This window comes from Aedes aegypti, chromosome 3, assembly GCF_002204515.2.
Source record: "Aedes aegypti strain LVP_AGWG chromosome 3, AaegL5.0 Primary Assembly, whole genome shotgun sequence".
NCBI lineage: Eukaryota > Metazoa > Arthropoda > Insecta > Diptera > Culicidae > Aedes > Aedes aegypti.
In genome coordinates this window covers 111,570,945-111,591,433 of record NC_035109.1, presented here as the reverse complement: position 1 = coordinate 111,591,433, position 20,489 = coordinate 111,570,945, and the positions used below count along the sequence as shown (strand labels likewise).

Sequence of the window (20,489 nt, the reverse complement as noted above, 5' to 3'; positions counted from 1 at the left end):
ATAGAGAAAAGTCATCATAGAGAATAGTAATAACATTAAAATATTTTTCAAGGGATCGAAATAAAATAAATAGCTTTTGTCACTATAAACGTTGTCGTTATAAAAAGCTTCGTCTGTACAACTAATTAATTGCGAAAAAGCTCAAAAACTTGCTATGCAGTCTGGAAGCGGGCACAATTTTGAATAAGGACTTACTAGTCCAAATGGAAAATCAAGTTACTCAGGATTTCCGAAACATTCTCAATCAAGAGAACGTTTTCGGAAATACCTGGTTTGGAAGAAGTAAGGACGATTATTAATAAAATCAAAAATATAAAACCCCCTGGCGATGATGGGATTTTGAACATTCATATCAAGTCTTTATTAAAACTTCATTATAAAATTCAAAAACTTTAATTTTCCAACATATAGAACAATCCTAAGTTATCTGTCAAATCGTACACTTAAATTAAACAGGTTAATTATCAGAACTCTTGAACAAAGGCTGAAACTGTTCCTGTAAGAGCTGGTGTTTCTCAAGGCAGCGTTTTAAGACCAATATTGCACAATATTTTCACATCTGACTTACCAGAGTTAACTTACGGATGTCAAAAATCCTTGTTTGTGAATGACACCGGCCTCTCCGCCAAAGGACAAAGATTACTTGTCATCTGTAGTCGATTGCAAAAAGGTTTGGATATTTTTTCTTCTTAATTGCTCTCAACTTACAATATTCCCACATAAACCAAAAGCTCTTTATTTGTCACGATGAGAGGGGTTCCAATAAATTGGACAGTAGAAGTTAAGTGTCTAGGGCTTATTACAGATAAAAAATTAATTTCCAAAAATTACATTGATTGACAAAAACAAATAATACTAGGAAACAAGCTATGCAGAGGATTCAAAATAAAATATTGAAAAATGATTCTGAAGCTGCTTTCCTTGGTATAGTACTAATGAGTTACATAGAATATCCAATGTTAGAACATTAGAACAAAAACTGTAAAAAAAATAATAATAATTTTAGACCAAAATCATTGCAACCTTCTATTTCAATGATAAGTACGTTATACATCTAGGCTATGTTAGGTTAAGTTTATTGAAAATGTTTTTTTTTCTCTTATAAGCAAGTGAAAACAACTCACCTGTAAAATATGTAAACTGCTACGGTAAACTAACTTCTAAGGTTGTACTAAAACTTCAAATGCATCCATCTCGCGAAGGAAGTATTCAACAACAAATCACTTTTTATTTTGGCTTTGTGTACTAGCAGAAAGCTTATATTAAGAAGAGCTGGAACGTTTGCCTACTATTTCCAGTTTAGTGCCTTTGAAAACGCGAATATGGTCACAAGTCAGCCGTTGTTACGGCCAACTTAGGATTCCTAGATGTTTCACCTTAACAATATATTGATGAAAGCTTAATATAGTTTTACCAAATTAGGATGATACAGTTGTCAAACACGTAAGTCGTAAGAAAATAATGTAATGTTTGAAATGATACTAATGAACGAAATAAAAAAAAGAAATAAAATAAATAAACAAAAGCACACTCAGCATAAAAATATACATCCCATAAGACTTTTAAATTAATGTCAGTTTACTCTTAGCTTCACTAGTTACTCATGAATCAGACAAAACCTTGTTGAGAATCAAAATTTGACGATCACTGGGTTGAGCATATTCCACATCAGAACATGTTATACTTTTACTCAATAGATAGTAAATATAAACGAGCAAATTATATCTGAATAAATAATTAGTTCCTAATCTATAACATCACCAGTTCGCAGATAGGATCTATACATGGGAGAAGCCATGAAACTTTTACTCATAAAGTTGCGTACCCTGTACAGGTGAGCCTCGATATCACAGTCAGCTGTCCTTTATTTGGTATAAAAGGGACCATCGTGTTCATCGGCACACACTGTAGGTCTCAGCGGAATAGATTTTTTATTTAAAAAAACATAACTTTTGAACAGCTCAACCGATTTCCAATCTTTTTTTATGGAATGAAAGCTTAAAATTTCAACTTTTCAAAAAATATAAAACTCCAAAAAAAAATTACATGAAAAAAGATTAAATTCTAGTCTTTTTCTTCATATAAAAATCTTTTTTTCGGAGCGATTTTTTCCTGAAAAGTTGAAATCTTAAGCTTTTATTCCATTAAAAAAAAAGATTGGAAATCGGTTGAGCTGTTCAAAAGTTATGATTTTTTTTTAAATAAAAAATCTATTCCGCTGAGATCTACAGTGTGCGCCGAAGAAAAATGACTGATTTTTCATTATCAAAAATATATTTCTCAAAAAATAAAAAAAGATACACCGCTGAAAATTTTACAGTAAACGTTTTTCATGGAATGGCTGAATTTCGTGCTTTGAAAAAATTGATATTTACCACTTCTATTTCACTGCAACATAGTGTAAAAAACGTGATATTTTTTTTTCAAAAACCCAGGTTTTTTCTTTATTTTTGAAATTTTAAAATAAGTAGTGTCGATAAAATTGTTCGTGACAAACCCACTACATACAATAAAACCATTAACTGAATAATCCTAAATTTTTTAAACAAGGAAGTCGTCAATTATTTTCGATTTTAAAATATTTGTTTTTTGTTTCACATATAGTTTTCACTTTCAAAACATATCTGTGACAACAGTTTATTCAGATCTACGTAGGAAACTCTCAGCTCATGTGTTAAAATTCACGTAAGGTACAAACAACTGAATGTCTTACCCAAATATTTTGGTTTTCAAATCAAATTTTTCTCAATTTTATTTCAATTTTCTTGAATTCCATTAGAATGTGTGTCTCCTACAATGACTTATAACATTGTATCCAATTTCTCCCATACCAGCACTTTCGCCCCCCAAATTCAGTCTTACTGCAAGTGTACAAAGCCAAACTAAAAAGTGCACTGTTGATGAATGCTTTCTTCGCAAGATTTGTGCCTTTGTAGTTTTAGTACAATCGCAGACAGACGGTTAAGCAGGCACATATTTATTCAAATTTCTTGTGTTAATTCTAGCATGGTGCTATCTAAGGATCAAAGTGCTACAGTGCAGTGACAGTTCGCAAAACCACGTTGCTTCGACTGCACGCTTACCACCCAGTCCTCCATTCACTGTACAGCCATTTTGAAACAATCACTCTATAAATGATTCACATAATTGTGATACTTTCACCCCGATTTAGTTGCATTAGTAACGATCACTCAAGAGCATTTATACTACCATGTATATGTGTGTAAATTAAATGGCAACGTGCAATAAAAATACAATTAATTTTCATAAGCTTTTGCATAAAAAAAAAGTTTCATTAGAAACCATCACTCACCCAGCGCAACATTTTTAGCTTTGAGCAAACAGCAATAACGCCATCTGTTAGTTTAATGCCACGTAACGATTTTTTGACAGCCATGTTTTTTACACAAGTTGCTGAGTCTAACTTAAACGTTTGTCTGTGAAGTCTTAGAAGTTAATTCCAAACTGTTTCACCTTAAAATTACATATACCTATTGTTACAGCCTAGATAGCGCATTGTCCTTAGAAAGGGTTAACAATTGGTCGAAGTTCAAATCCTATCAAGTAGTGCCGACTGAATGGTGAGATCTTGAATGAATTGCTTTTCATTGACTAATTGTGCATTCACAAATTTGTAGCCTAAATCCATGAATTGGAAAGTATAATATCTGTTAAGATCTGTTTAGTTACGAACAAGGCTACCTAGGGTAAGAGACCTAATGTCATCCTCAGATTCTTAGCAATCCTACTATAATTTATCCTTATGCAGATTCGTCAGCAAAAATTGTAAATGTTATGCGAAAAATTGGAAATCTCCGTTGAGTGGTAGCGTACACTACAGTAAGATCTACATTATAAAAATGCGAATGGATTCTAATACTATTTTATCCCGCAGGAATTTTGTAATTCTTCTGAACAATAAATTTACGAAATCAAACAAACCCTACCGCCCAACAGAATATTGCATGCAAGAAATTCGGTTGTGTAAAAGTAAGTGAAATGTAATATAACTTTATAGGGTGCAAATCTACTTGGGCACTTCCATGATTCACTTTGGCATGGGGGGTTTTTCTAGGACAAATTGCCTGAAACTTTGCAATACGAAGCACTTTAGTATGACGCATATTGTGGCCAAATATGAACTCTGTAGCTGTCAAAAAACCCCACTGCCGAAGTGAATCAAAAGTGCCAAGAATTGAGTCCGGCTCCCTACGTTCTCATATTAACGTGAGGTGTAAATTCCAGATTTTTTATCTATGCAATGTTAATCAAAGAATAATCAAGAATATAATAAATTAGACACCTTCCTATGTTTCAAAATAATAACAAATATAAAATTCTCATAACTGAAACTGGCCGCCTCTTTGTATGAAGCTCGACGATTGCGCACTAGCGTGGTACACAATTATATGAAAATTTAAATTCTCGCTCCAGGCCACTTTTCTGGTCCCATTTGGGTCCCAAAAGGTGAAACTATAGTTTAGTGAAAGTCATTCATAATTTATTTGGGATTTACTATGGGAAAACTTACTTTCACGAAAAAAAAAATCACCAGAGCTCATACATTGACATCTATAAAAAAAATATATATGTATGCGCAAACCCGGATAGGTAGTTTTAAGATAAATAACATAATAGACAACCCTATGTTCCTGATGAGTTGGGCACCCGCGATCTCATTTATATGGTCGCAATTTACGATTTTCTTCGCTTGTCCAGTATAAAAGTTTAATTCTCCTGTGTTCTCTTCTCCAGTTTTTTTCTGTGTTTTGTCCCCTGTATGTTGGATTGAAGATCCTGGCCATCCGGCAGACGAATACCGGCAAGAAATTGGTACCAACGCCACTACACGTTCATCGCGATACCACGATATACCTCCCGGATGTGCTGCAGAAAACCCTAAACCCAATCCTCACCATGTCCGTCCTTCCAAAAATTGTGACCATTAACCTCGAGTTGCCACGAGTAACCTGGCTCCATCCCATACTAATCTTAGTACAAAAAAGTGAATGATTTGTAAACAATACAAAAAATGAATTTCGACTCCGTAAAGCGTTAAACGCGATTGAGCCTCAAATAAATGAAATAGAAAAAAAAAGATAAATAACATTGCTGAAGACTGCAAAGCAATCCGATGCTTGTAAAAAAATAAGTTATTAAGTGTAAACTATCCGCAATTTCATTATTATTTTTATTCCTTTTCGTGTTAATCATCGTCACCTGGGAGGGAGGCACAGATACTACACACGAAACATGACACAACACTTTTCCAAATTGCAAGATAATTTCCGCTCACCAACGACAATCAAGGCAGGCTTGCGAAGAATCGCTAGTTTTCTTTTGTTGTGTATCTTCGATCTTTCTGGACAAACTTGGGAAAAGGGGCATTGTTTTATGTGCATCCAATTTTAATTTTGATTGGAAAAGCGTAAAAAGATGCGTGATTCAATACTTTATATTCGATCAAATTAAAAGATGCTATCGTGGCATTGCTTTTGAGTGTGCAGGAATTGATTTTCAACCGATTGTTGTCAACTTTGTTGAAATGCAAAAATATGTTTTGATCAATTACGCGCTTTTCTCATGTTTGTCCATTCTTTAAGATCTGGGCTCACAGTGACAGTTCGTGACAGCAGAATCTCGGCTCACTATGACGTACATAAATTTTGTATCGGTTTCTCCCTCCCAGATCGTCACCTTAGTAAACTGATTTCATTGAATATTTTTTTCACATGCATCGGGTTGCTTCGCAGTCTTCGGCAATGTTCTTCAGCAATGACTATGTATTGGTAAAGAGAAATAACGTAAACAAAAATAACTACGTCACTAATTTACACGGCTTCTTATGGGAACTCGCTCGCTTGTAGTTGTGAAACATTTTGCACCGTACACGGATGTCACGCACACTAAATGTCTTCTTCCTCACCTCGGTATATATGCTCATTGGTACTTCAGCATAGAATTTTCTATCAATGTCTGTGATTGGACTTTTTATAGTCGATGTCGATGGGTGATCTCTGACTTTTTTTGCATAAGTATGTTTTACCATAGTAAATCTCATATACCTACACCTTTATTCTTGTTTACGTTTGAATGTTCTTTCGATCGAAAACCGTTTTGCATTCCCGTTTACGCCAGCAAAAACAAGTGGGCTTTGGATTCGAACGAACAGGATTCGATCGAAAGTTGAATCCGGCGTAAACAAAAATAAGGCACATAAACATTGAACTACTAGCCCCTCAATTTGTTTTTACTATTTTGACTTAGAATGTTATGTAAGCAAAAAAAGAACTATGAAACCCGCTATGGTACTATTCCGGTTCTTCATCGGACCTCCAAGGGAACCAGTCCCAAATAGGGGTGAAACTTCCTAATGTTCAAAAACTAACTCAGACGTATTCGAGTGGAACCAATCGAAAAGTTATAAATTAAGGGTATTTTTCTCGTTCAGCTTCGCAAGTGTGCTCATGCAAGATCGTGTAAAAGTTTGAGATGAAATGTGTTCGAAAAAAGTTGAAGATTTCCAACTTTCGATTATTCTATTGTTTCTTTCGCCACTTTATTAACATAATCATTCTTATATATTTCTCTCCTCCAAACTTATTCGACAACCATTACCTATTTTAAGCAATATACAATACTGGAGCGTAATTTTATCCATGGTGAGTGATGTCTTCAAGCGATACCTCCGCAATATATGAACAATCATGATTTTCATAGAAATCCACGCGTACCGTACTCCGATGCAGTTCCGAATTCCACCACTGAATGGCAGGTAAGCGTAAGGGTGTATCTTGCTAATGTTCTCCGGAAGGAAATGGTCCGGATTGAATTCCTCCGCTCTTGGGCCCCATATTTTCCGATCCCTGTGGACCATATAAATTCCACAGCCCACTTCTGACCCCGCTGGGATCACGTGTTCATCTAGAAGAGTAGAATATTATTAAAGTTTGAATTTTTTATCATCTATGCAGATTGTAATACCACTTATTTTGATGTCTACTTCTGCTATCCGTCCAATAAGTGGTCCCACAGGAAACAAGCGCATCGTTTCCTTGCATACCATTTCTGTATAGGTTAGTTTGGCAGTGTCTTCCATGGATACGTGTTGTTCTAGGTCCGGGCATGCTTCCATTATCTCTTGATAAACACGTTCTTGAACGTCTGGATGCATTGCCAACATGAGTAGAAGGTTACTCATAGTAGTTGCGGTTGTATCATTACCAGCGAATATAATTGTGTCCAAATGTTCTGGAATATCTTCCTTCGAAAGTTGCTGTTTATTCTCCACAGCTAGCTCAAACAGTTTATCCAGGAAGATTTGTGGCTTTTTGCCATCGGTATTTTCCGTCGCAACTGAAGGCAATCCGATTGCTCCGGACAGAATCTGTTCAGCATTCCTTGCTTGCATTATTCTATTTGTTAAAGTTCGTGCATAGCTTAACAGCTCTTGTTCTCTTTTGTAATCTTTTGTCAGTCGATAGATTCTTTCACTGTAATTAATCACCGAAAATATTCGTTTCAACACTAATCCGATGAATTCCTCTTGTGCTTCAAGATACTTGCTCCCCTCAGGAGCCTCCTGCATACCAAAGTTCAGTCCAAAAGCCGTTGCTGAAATATAAATGATTAGTCAAAATTCGTATATAAATCATTCTCTACTTACAATATATTGTGTCCAGAGCAGCTCGAGCTATTTCGTGACCAAAATCACGTTCACCTCTTCCTACATGGGAGGTCATCAACTTAGTCAGAATTTCACTCTTTTCATTAAAAATTGATACGAAGCTGTTCAGGATACCCGGCCCGAATGAATGATTCAGCACTTTTCTCTGACCTCTCCAAATATGCGCTGGAATCACATAATAGAACTTTAAAACTTTTTAAGATTCTTAAAAAAACGTCGTTTGTCGTTTTACCTGGCGAGGAGAAAATTCCTCGGCTAACACGGAAAAAGTCGTACCAAAATGGTCGACTTATGCAGTGCGGTGAACTCAGGACCGCTTGAAGATGTTCCGGTTGATAAACTACAACCAGGGTAATTGGTCCCAATTCGATACCCATGGGCGACGAATAGGTACTGCCAAGCTCCACAAAGGTTTCGAAGATTTTCTCTAGGGATAGAAACAATACATATTATTAATTGGTCATCTTGATGAAAACAGTATAAGGGTCTAACGCCTTAAAAACATAAATCGATCTAATTTGCGGGAAATTAGTCGTTTTCATTATAGAAAAGAAATTCAGTTTTTTGTTATATTGGTTTGAAATTATTTACGAAAAACCATGCAGTTTTTATCCATAAATTTTACCATCCTCCAGATTATGAACTCAGCAGGTTAACCCCTCTACCGGCAGCTCCATTTTTTATTGCAAAAGAAATTTGAAACTACGATAACTTTTTTATATCTTGGTATTTTCGCACCATTTTTTCACAAGTTCTCAAAAAACTCTTCTAGTTTAAGAATCCATGTCGATATTAATCAATGATGATCCGGTTTTCAAGATATTCCAATGTTCCTTGGGGACCGACATTTGCCATACAAAATGTCTTTGGCGGCCATTTTGTTGTATGTCAATTTATCAAAAAAATAAAATGCGGGCTATACAATGCAAGGTAATAAGGAGCTACTCTGAAAAATCATGTAAATCGGTTTAGTATTTTTGTAGAAATCCGAATGCGATAAAAATTCTATAGCCTTAGATATTCACGTGGGTTATGGCTACGCGTCAAATTTTTGAACATCTCCGGTTCCAGCTTGTGAAAAAATGGTGCAAAAATACCAAGAAATAAAAAACTCATCGCGATTTGAATATTTTTTTGCGGTAAAAAATGAAGCTGCCGGTAGAGGGGTTAATTACCCGCATCAAACGTGAAATGCCCGTAATAAATTCTAAATTCTTGCTTCGTGCTAGGAAACATGAAACTCCGGTTCTAGAGAAATGCAGGCTTATTTCCAACTTCTCACTGCATATAATATAGGGTATGTGTACTATATATTGATGCAATAAGTCTACAGTATGGATGACAATCTGAATTTAATCGCATTTCTAAAACGTAAGCATGACTTGTGGCGGGGCCCAGATAGCCGTAGCGGTAAACGCGCAGCTATTCAGCAAGACCAAGCTGAGGGTCGTGGGTTCGAATCCCACCAGTCGAGGATCTTTTCGGGTTGGAAATTTTCTCGACATCCCAGGGTATAGAGATACTCTACCTGCCACACGATATACGCATGCAAAAATGGTCATTGGCATAGTAAGCTCTCAGTTAATAACTGTGGAAGTGCTCATAAGAACACTAAGCTGAGAAGCAGGCTCTGTCCCAGTGGGGATGTAACGCCATAAAGAAGAAGAAGAAGCATGACTTGTTGATGTTAATTACTAGTGAAGCTTTAGAAAACAACAATTTTAGTACTAAATTGACTGAAAGCTTCTAAAAATTGGTTTTCAAAAAGCGTTGTCTTTATACCAATTATGGCAATTAATAGTGTCCTAGCATTTGCCGTAAAAGTATACAAATTATGGACTATCGATTATTTGCACGATATGAACTCACTGGGGGATTTTTTACCTTGGAAAATTAAAACGGCAATATATGTTTTATGCCCATAGAACATATTTTGTCCTTTAAATTGCTCCTAAGACTGCATTACTGAAAAAAATGTTGTGTTATGTACATATTAACCCTAGCAGCACCATTTTATCATCACAACACATTATTCAAATCGCAATATTTTTTTTTTGTTTTTCAATATTTTTGCCTAATTTTTTCACAAGTTTAAAAAAAAACTCTTCTACGTTTCGAATCTGTGTCAGTGTCGGGGTTGTTCCGAAATTCTCTTGAGGACCAACACGTAGCTATAACTCACGTGAGTATCTCAGGCTACAGAATTTTTTTCACGTTCGGCTAGTCGATTTTCGAAACAATGCTTTGACAATAGTCTGCTTATTTCATGAAACAGCAAATCGTAATTTTCAGATATCTTGAAGAGACCCCAACCGATATATATATATATATGATTTTTTCAGAAAAGCTCCTTATTATCTGACATTGCAGAGCCCACATTTTATTTTTTGATAAATGAGCTAATAACAAAATAGCGACCTCAGAAATTTTGTGTGGGAAGTGTTGGTCCACAAGCAATATCGGAATATTTTCGAAGCCAGATGACTAATGGTGAATATCGGCACAGATTCTGAAAAAGTAAGAGTTCCCTCCCCTTGGTTATGCGACCTTGCCGCGATGGGAGGGCATAATCCATTAGCCCATATGATGGAAACCAAAGGCGTAACCTGTAGTGGTGGTATCACATTTTGGCTTTTTTTGCTTAAAGCCGCGTCATAATTTATATGGCATAGACGCAATAATATCTCGGATGTGATCCAACGGACGTTCTGCGTCGTTGATAGCATTGATGCCCATTTCAAATAATTAATCTATTCGAAGTGGACATTAATACTATTGGTGACGTTCAGTTTGCCTTTTGCTAACCAGAATGATCCGTAGCCACTCTTACTATTAGCTAGTTAGATACATCGTTATCATATACGACGTAGGGAATACATAGGAACTCTTAGGAAAATGACTAGTAGATTCACTGAGTAGAAATAAGTGGCGACAATCTTATTTTAATATGGTTTTTACATTGCCATAATAAGAAATACCTCTTTTTTAACAGCGGTATAAATAATCTAATTCCAGCTTCATTTTCGCAAAATTTACAAGTAGAAAGTAGGCGTTGTGAAGCATTGCGTTTGCCACCGAAAAGTGAATCTTGTAGGAGACTGTAATAGAAGCCTAAGGTAACTTTACTCTTCAATATTCACTATAAAAATGACTATGGAAACTAAGACGCTGAGATCGATCATTAGGGTACACTTGCTAGTTTCGAAAAATTGTTGAACAGACAAGGAAAGCGACTTTTTTCTTTAAGGATATATGAACGTAATGACCAATAAATACTTTTAACAACAAAAATGAAATTAACTAGAACTACTACTAAACAGCCTAATTTTGTTAAGACTTGACGACACTTGACATTTAAGACTCTAATCTTACGTAAAAGACAATAGTAATCAGAATAGCACTTGTATGACAAATTATTCAAAACCATTTCGACTAGACAGTATTAGTAATGCACTACTATTTCAAACAAATTCTAATGGAGCTGCTGATTTTCATAATGCTTCCTTTTCTCAGAAGCAAGGGAATATGGGTACTTTTCAAAAACTACCACGTCACAATACTAATAAAAAACAGTGTTCATGTGGGCGCCATTGCCTAGTCCGTCTGAGTATTGGTCCTGGTAGAGGGGAAACTTGGCAAAAGCCAGACCGAGGGTTCAGCCTTGACAAGTTAAGCTGTCAGGCAGCTCCAACTGAATACCACACAAAAAAAAAAAAAAAAGATTCTGAAAAAGTAAGAGTTGTTCGAGAACTTGTGAAAATATGGCGTAAATATATTGAGAAACATGAAAGTTATCGCGATTTTAATATTTTTTGTGGTGAAAAATTGAAGCTGCCAGTAGAGGGGTTAATCAATTTTCCGCAATGCGTTCGTGGGGGGGGGCAAAACAAAATTCGAAAAGGAGTCTGAATATAGCGAAAATTGAAGAAAAAACATTAGCTGCAATAATATGCTTGACTGCTTTTGCAGAACATTCCCACATGGAATGTATCCTCGATGACCATCGATATATTCTCATTTTGTTTCACACTAAAGTTACCAAGCAAAGTCAAAGTGCGTACCAAAACCGTTACTTACTACAGACGAACGAAAGAACCATTTTTAATTTATCAGTACTAGTTCGACTTTCACGTGAAAAACCCAACACGTTCAACTGAATGGATTTAACTCTTGGATTGGTTCACACAAATCACCATTATTCGAAGATTTCCTGCTTTGGATTACCTCTACTGTCATTAACAATAACCTTCGAAGTGAAAAGTCTTTGATAGTGAACATCAGGTCTCTTGTGTGAAAACAAGAATTGACAACTTGTTGCAGAAACATATTGCCATCAATTCAACCTCTCCTAACACATACGAGTTGGTGTCCAATGTATGGATTTTGATCCGAATAAGCCGATCGAACCATATTCGGAGAGTGTAACAGTTCGCGAACCATAAGGGCCCATTCACAAATTTCATAACGCTGAAGGGGGTGGGTGGGTATCATCGTGACGTTACGGCTCATACAAAATTTGTAAAATATTCATACAAAAACCGGGTGTCGAAAATAACCATTTTTAGCGTTATGAAATTTGTGAATAAACCCTAACAGTTCGTGGCACATCGCATTCGGAGAGTCCTATGAATGTAAACATTCACTCTCTCGTTTGCTACGTGGCACGAGAGCGTTCAAGAGCAGCAACAAAACTGACAAAACTGAATTTAAAACCAAATTTTTAGGGTTACGAACTCTCAAATTTTTAGAGAGTCACGAACTCTCACTGTGAGCCCAGATCTTAAACAATGGACAAAGCGCGTAATTGATGAAAACATATTTTTGCATTTTACTTTTTCCAATAAAAATAAAAATAAAATGCATAGAAAACTTTGGCTCTTTTTCCATGTTTGTCCAGAACGATCGAAGGTAAACCACAAAAGAAAACTAGCGATTTTCATCAAGTCTGCCTTGATTGTCGTTGGCAAGCAGGAGTTTTCTTGCAGTTTGAAATAACTTTGTGTCATATTTCGTGTGTAGTATCTGTGCCTCCCTCCCAGGACAATTCTATAGTATTGTGGAACTGCCAATAGTCCATTTTACGAGACGTTTTTGAACAGCTGATCGATTATTTTATGAATGACATTTTGACAGTAGGCGGTGTCGTAACGTGTGAAAGTAACAGCAATATCATCAGTGTTGCCGTTTCGTAAAATGGACTTTGGACCAATGCACGAGTTCACCAATGAGCGGTTCCACGCCAAATCGGTAAACGATGAAACTCGACTACCTTGGATTCAAATGGAATTTTGCACATAGTTTCGATATAATACACGGTAAAAAATCAGCACGTTCGATTGAATAGATTGATCACTTGACTCAATTCAAAACACCAATCACCATGATTTGAAGAGTTTCAACTTTGGATTTGCTCTACTGTCTCTAGAACTTGACTCTGAAGTGAAAAGTCGTTGATTTTGAACATCATGTCTTTTGTATGGGAGCAATCATTGACAGCTCGTTGTAGAAATTGATTGAGGTCAATTCAATCCCTTTCAACAGATGTGAGTTGGTGTCGAGGTAAGACACTAGACTTGCACTCCGAAGGTTGATGGTTCAAATCTGGGTCAGGCGGAAATGTTTGTTTTAACTTTTTTTTTATTTCAAATCAAAACATGCAACGTTGTATTCAAGTGCTGTTACCTTGATTTTGTCAAGATTCAACAGTAGTGCAAATCCAAGTGCAGAACTATTGATAGCATGGTGCTTATTTTTTACCGTGTAGAATTAGTTTTTTCCACTGGTGTAGAGACCATTTAAAATCAAGAGTAACTTCTGATAAGGGCGTAAGTATTTTTAGCATCACCATTTTAAAAAAATGTACCTCGGAGAAACCGTTTGTAATAGAGATAAAGTGTCTGAGGAGGGATGGTAGACAATCAAATAGGCTTTGTAAAAAAAATATACACTGAAATAAAATACTTTTATTTTCATGAAAAAATCAAAATTAAACCTTAAACACAAATTGCAAAAAAAAAGATATCTTCGATTTTTTTCAAATTTTTTCTGTAAAATTTCAATGTAAAACCAGATGTTTTAAGCACAGTTTCAACATGGTGCAATCTAAAATAAAAAAGTTTTTCTAAGAGCAACTTTTGGTGCATTTCTGAAAATTCAATTTCTGACCGTAGAAAAGACGTTTTGATGCTGTAATATGATTCTTCATCCAAAAACAATTCAAAATGCTAATAACAATGATCTTCCTAAAACTATCCGTTTTCTAGATATTTAGGATTCAATTATATTAATATCATGAAACTTAAGAAAATACGCCCGTTTCATAAGTTACTTCAGATGCTCCACCAACAATGTTACGTTTATCTCTTTCCAAATTAATATCCCATGTTTTAAGGGCAGTTTCAACATGGTGCAATTTAAAATAATTTTTTTTTTCTAAGGGCAACTTTTGGTGTATTTCTGAAAATTCAATTTCTGGTTATAGAAAAGGCGTTTTGATGCTGCAATATTCTTTATCCAAAAACAATTCAAAATTCTAATATCAATGATGTTCCTATAAGTAACCGCTTCAAGATATTTGGGATTGAATTATATTAATATCATAAAACATAAGAAAATACGCCCGTTTCTTGCATTATTCCAGATGCTCCATCAACAATGTTACGTTAATCTCTTCCCACATTATTGGGTATTTCGTTCACCACTGGACTGCGCAGTCAGTTTTCATAAGTGCGAGAATGTAAATAAAAGTGCGATCCTGCATCAAATCTTGTTGGTGTCTTCAGCGCATTTATTCTACGATTTATAATGAATGAGTGCGCTGAAGACATCAACAAGATTGGATGCAGAATCGCACTTTTATTTTCCTTCCCTCATTTATAAAAATTAACTGCGGAGTCCAGTGGTGAATGAAATGCGCAATAATATCCCATCAACTTTATCTTTAACACTTACACAAATAAACGAATTGTTGAGAAATAACAATAACAATATGTAACAATATTATTAGCCGCCACCAATCCCTCCAAAATGATCCGTCAAACAAACCAAGACAAATACGGAGGCAATGAAAACAATAGTTGATCAAGCGCTCGGCTCGCTCGGGGCACATTCTCTGTTTCGCTCGAAACACTAGCGGGTACATAACGATACATACATACTTCAACGAATTCTTTGTTCTATCAGTGCTTGAACTAATTTTTTATATGCGTTTCCTATCTAGGTGTCGTGACCGTACGTCACATCTCGACCACAATCTACACAAGAATGCCCAGAGCCTGAAGTAACACCTAGAACATTTTTCACAAAATTCTCTCGACCACAAATACTACCACCATCTAGTGAGCTTATTGAACGAAATAACTTTTTGTGCCACATGTCCAACAGGTGGCGGTAGTGTGAAATGTCAAACACGAAGGAAAGCGACGCGCACGCCTCTGGTTGTGAACTTGACAATTGTTGTATTTTGAACTGATCGTTAAATTCGTGGGCGATGGAAATTTATCCAGTGTTACGTCTGTTTGTCTGTGGTAATACTTATATTAATTCTCAACAATATTCCAACAATCATCCTGTATCTTTCGAACAGTTCATCCAACCGTCTAAATGTCAAAGAAAAAGTAGATGGGATATTAATGTGGGAAGAGATTAACGTAACATTGTTGATGGAGCATCTGGAATAATGTAAGAAACGGGCGTATTTTCTTAAGTTTTATGATATTAATATAATTCAATCCCAAATATCTTGAAGCGGTAACTTATAGGAAGGTCATTGATATTAGAATTTTGAATTGTTTTTGGATAAAAAATCATATTGCAGCATCAAAACGCCTTTTCTATAACCAGAAATTGAATTTTCAGAAATACACCAAAAGTTGGCCTTAGAAAAAAAAATTTGGAGCATCTGGAGTAACTTATGAAACGGGCGTATTTTCTTAAGTTTTATGATATTAATATAATTGAATCCTAAATATCTAGAAAACGGCTAGTTTTGGGAAGATCATTGTTATTAGCATTTTGAATTGTTTTTGGATGAAGAATCATATTACAGCATCAAAACGTCTTTTCTACGGCCAGAAATTGAATTTTCAGAAGTGCACCAAAAGTTGCTCTTAAAAAAACTTTTTTATTTTAGATTGCACCATGTTGAAACTGTGCTTAAAACATCTGGTTTTACATTGAAATTTTACAGAAAAAATTTGAAAAAAATCAAAGATACCTATTTTTTGCAATTTGTGTTTTAAGGTTTAATTTCGATTTTTTTTTCATGAAAATAAAAGTATTTTATTTCAGTGTATATTTTTTTACAAAGCCTTTTTGATTGTCTACCATTCCTCCTCAGACACTATTTCTCTATAACAAACGGTTTCCGAGGTACAATTTTTTTTTAAATGGTGGTGCCAAAAATACATACGCCCTTATCAGAAGTTATTCTCGATTCTAAACGATCCCCAATTATATGAGATAATTTTCGTCTCATATACTTAATACATCTGCGCAGTTTCATCCAAATCGGAATGGTACATGTCAGAATTTAGCATTTTATGGACGATTTCGCGTGGAACCGCTCTAATATGACGTTTTAGCGGTTCAGAATTCACTCGTTTCCATGGCTACGTAAATAACACGGCACCGCTCAAACGTCATATTAGTGAACAAAGGCATTGATCCATTGGATTGAAAAGTTCATCCTAAACAGCTCGAAGTGTTTAGTGTCTATTCATAGTAGCATGGCCTCCTTTACAATGTGTAAACAAAGTGTACACGATAAACCAAAACCACTTTTTATTATAAAAAACAATGTTATCCGTCTTCCGAAGATCGAAATTTTATTTTTGCGGTCTAGCGGTTTAGATGTGCGAAAAATCTGTACAAATAGTGATGTGCTCAGAAAAAAGTTGCGGGAAAAAAATTTTACATCCTCAGGAAAATCAAAAACATTTTTTTTTTGTTTTCAGTTTAAGCTTGAACTAGAAAAGCTCACTCAATCAAACAAAACAAGTCATCTTTGAGTAAAATTAAAAATAAAATTGAAATCCACTTCATGGTCATAACAGGAATTACACTCCCGTGCAAAAGTTTGGGTTCACCCCCTCAAAAACATACAAAAGTGTTCTGTACATATCTCTGTGATTACACGTCCAGTTGAAAATCTCTAAGCCGCATTCGAAAGGCAAAGAGTTATTTTTAATTCATATGAATTTTTTCAAAAAAAATTTTGAAAGAATAACTCCCTTTCTAATGCGGCTGAACCCAAATGCGGGGGTGAACCCAAAATTATGCAAAATAATGTCTAACCCAGGGAAAGTATAAATTAGGTTTTCATTGACGTTTGTATAAATATTACGACAAGAAAAAAATACTACGAAAAAAAAATTCTTTGACTCTACGACTTAAAAATTTCATAATATTATAAGAATGTTAAACTGGGAAATAAGGAATGACTTTATACGATCCCAAACATATTTTTTTTTCACGCAGTATTAACGATTGACGTTTGTTCAAAGCAGTAGTGAAGATTTTTTTTCGAAAAAGTTCGTTTGGCATTTAGTTTTACATATATCAACACAAGACAACAAGAGTGACACCACAATTCCCTCATATAAAACCAGATGAAGTTTTTATTTATGTAGTCTAATTTTGCATAATATCAATGTTTTATACTAATTGAAATCAAAATAACTCATCTAGGACATTCAAACATGATTCTAAATAGTTTTACTTATTTGTTATTTCGATAGCCAAATAGAATGAAAACTAAACTATTTTTGTAAAATTGCGGTTTTACTATAAAGTAAACTTCTATACCGTATTTGTTATCTGTACTCCGATTATCCGATATATCTTAAGGTGACTTTCTTGCCCCCAGCCCTTTAGCAGTCAAAAACACGATTTTTTTTCTGTTTATGCATCCTTCTATTTCAGAAACCTAATTGTACTTTTTTGTAAAAAAAAAAAAATACAATTTAATGAAGAATTCTCTTTCCCACGTCTTATATCGACTATTCTTCACGAAAAAAACCTATAAAAAAGTGCTTAGACAAACAATGGTGCAAACAGGTTAAAGTTTTCAAAAACATATTCTTCTTCTTGGCATTAACGTCCCCACTGGAACAGAGCCTGCTTCTCAGCTTAGTTTTTTTTTTTATGAGCACTTCCACAGTTATTAACTGAGAGCTTTCTTTGCCAAAGTTGCCATTTTCGCATTCGTATCTCGTGTGGCAGGTACGATGATACTCTATGCCCAGGGAAGTGAAGGAAATTTCCATTACGAAAAGATCCTGGACCAACCGGGATTCGAACCCAGACGCCTTCAGCATGGCTTTGCTTTGTAGCCGCGGACTCTAACCACTCTTGTTTGACTTGTTTTTCAGTAGTAAATAGATTGTTTATCAATAGCTCAACTATTGAAACAAATGGTTGACTTTTCAATAATTCCGATGCGTATGGAATCATGTTCTAGTAAGTATTTCTTCGAATTTATTTGATTCGATTTGTCGCAAGATCATCGATAATCAATGGTACTTTGGAACTACCGAAGGAAAGAGAAGATTAAAATTTAAGGACAAACGGAGTACTAGATAAAAAGCCGCGAACTAAACCTCCTAGCTTAACCATTTTGTATGGAAAACAGCCAATGCGTACTATTTAGGGGGCAGGATCCGCCATTATTTTCTGAATTTTCAAAAGCAGTTTTTTCGTTCAAAATCAAGAAAACTTATAGGAAAATGTGTTCACTGCATTCCATTCTCCAACTGAAACCCAGGGAACATATTTTCATCGAAAAATTCTTAGTTATGAACAGAAAAACTGCTTTTGAAGTTTCGATGATGACGATGATTACGATGACGGAGCGTTGATCGTTAACAAAAACCATTGCAATACCAAAATGTGAAGTGAAATTCTAATTGTTGATTTTAGACAACGATATTAAACTCTCCATCTTAAAAACGTTAAACTAATGCAATTTCAACGTACTTGCTATGCAATATGAACGTGCACAATTTTTATTTAGGGATCATTAGTCCAATTGCCAACCAAGTTATTCGAGATTTCGAAAGCATTATAAATTAAGAGAAGGTTTTCGACGATTCTTGGCAGAATGATTTGGAAGAGTTTTGTATAATACTAGGTGCTCTTAAGATTCTTCTTAAAATCCATCCAATAAATCCACAAGTAGCTGAAAAATTCAAGCTGAAATAACTCTATTATCTTTCCAACTACGTCAGAAATTACCCTAAAAAACTTGATCAAAAATATCCACAAAAAATAAGAAAATTTATTCAGCGGCAAATGTCCTTATTGATTTCTGAAATTTCACAAATTTACTTCACAGTTAAATATCGCTTCTGAAAAAAATTCTTCAAAAATTATGCAAAATAATTTATATCGTAAGATTTTGATTTGAAATTTTTATGAAAGTTCAATGAGGAAAATACACACAAAATACGGTACGGTATTTTAAGAGTCCTTCGTCGATTTTTGATCACATTTTTCATTTCATTTTTCACAATCAAATCACAAAGTCTATCACTTTTTTCACATTTTTTTTAGTCTTAATTAACTAAAGTATGAGCACCTTGCGACGTGTATTTCAGCAAGTAGAGATGTCCTATAAGTGGATACTTTGGCGGTCCATTCATGTTTGCCAACGCAGCATTCGTTTTTCGTCGAGACCATCGATAGTAGACAGCAAGGAAGACTAGAACACTTAAACTGTAACCGATTACAACACTCCACATTATAACCGTAAAAATTTCCAAACTATGCAGATACTGTTAACCGACAACGTTTCGCGACCGAGCACGTTTTTGATCGAACCGGCACCGTGAATTGAAAGTGAATGGCGATGGATGATCATGGTGACCGAGATTTATTCAGACACCAGCATCTCTCTGCGTATATTCCTGGTGGAAGCCGGGGACAAGACTAGCGATAAAATAGTAATCAACGCCGGTTTAACAGTAGTTCCTAAATAGCTATTGTTTCCTTCATTCATCGAAGTACTATGGGACAGATGGTTGATTTTTTGCGAAAAAAAATCCGAGCACTCTCATAACGGTTATTGGTCGTTAAAGTAATACAAACTTGTGATACAACGTCTAAGTGAAATAAAAATCAACCCCTTAAAAACATGCAAAAGTGTTTTGTCCATATATCTCTGTGATTACACGTCCAATTGAAACTCTCTATATGGCACTTTCGGAAAGCAATGAGTCAATCTTACTTAGGTATTTTGACACAAACATTTTCAGAATTTTGTATTTTGATTACAAAAAATACACTCAAAAACTTTAGTTTATAGGATAACTCTCTCAGTATTGGATCAAACATATTGTTTAATCAATGCGTCATTAGAACCGTGATCTTATATTCTTTGAAGAGCATATGCGAAAATTTGGAGGAAAATTTTTGAACTATTAAATATTAATAAAATAGCCATTCAAGTCATTGTCCCAAAGTTTGGGTTTACCTATGATGCATGCAAATCGTTCATGTTAAACGAGAATAATGGGGCATTATTGATATGAAATTTCATAGAATTTTCATGTTTCAAGTGAGTTCTAGTGCACCCAAACTGTTGCGCGATACACCATACTAAGGTGTATAGAATGTAAAAAATATGTATAAGATTATGGTTCTAATGACACACTAATTTAAAATTTTAGTTGAATAAAATCATTGATATACATGTTTTCAATTAATGCAATTTATACATTAATCTCATTTAATTAAAAACAATTTTGGATTCATGTCGAGAAAATTTTGGTTTCTGGCCCATAGTGCAGTGTCAACACGTCGGTAT

At 35.0% G+C, this 20,489-nt stretch overlaps 1 protein-coding gene across 1 annotated transcript; it reads right to left on the bottom strand.

Annotated features, from left to right (window-relative positions):
- Positions 1-6,498: 6,498 nt before the first annotated feature.
- On the bottom strand, positions 6,499-19,622 carry LOC5576777 (cytochrome P450 4C1). Its single transcript, XM_001662814.3, has 5 exons — positions 19,263-19,622; positions 7,920-8,114; positions 7,667-7,852; positions 6,985-7,614; positions 6,499-6,924 (listed from the first exon to the last, which is right to left on the bottom strand). Exons 1-5 carry the CDS (start codon positions 19,423-19,425, stop codon positions 6,578-6,580), a joined length of 1,521 nt encoding a protein of 506 aa, XP_001662864.3. The 5' UTR covers positions 19,426-19,622; the 3' UTR covers positions 6,499-6,577.
- Between the last annotated feature and the right edge of the window lie 867 nt (positions 19,623-20,489).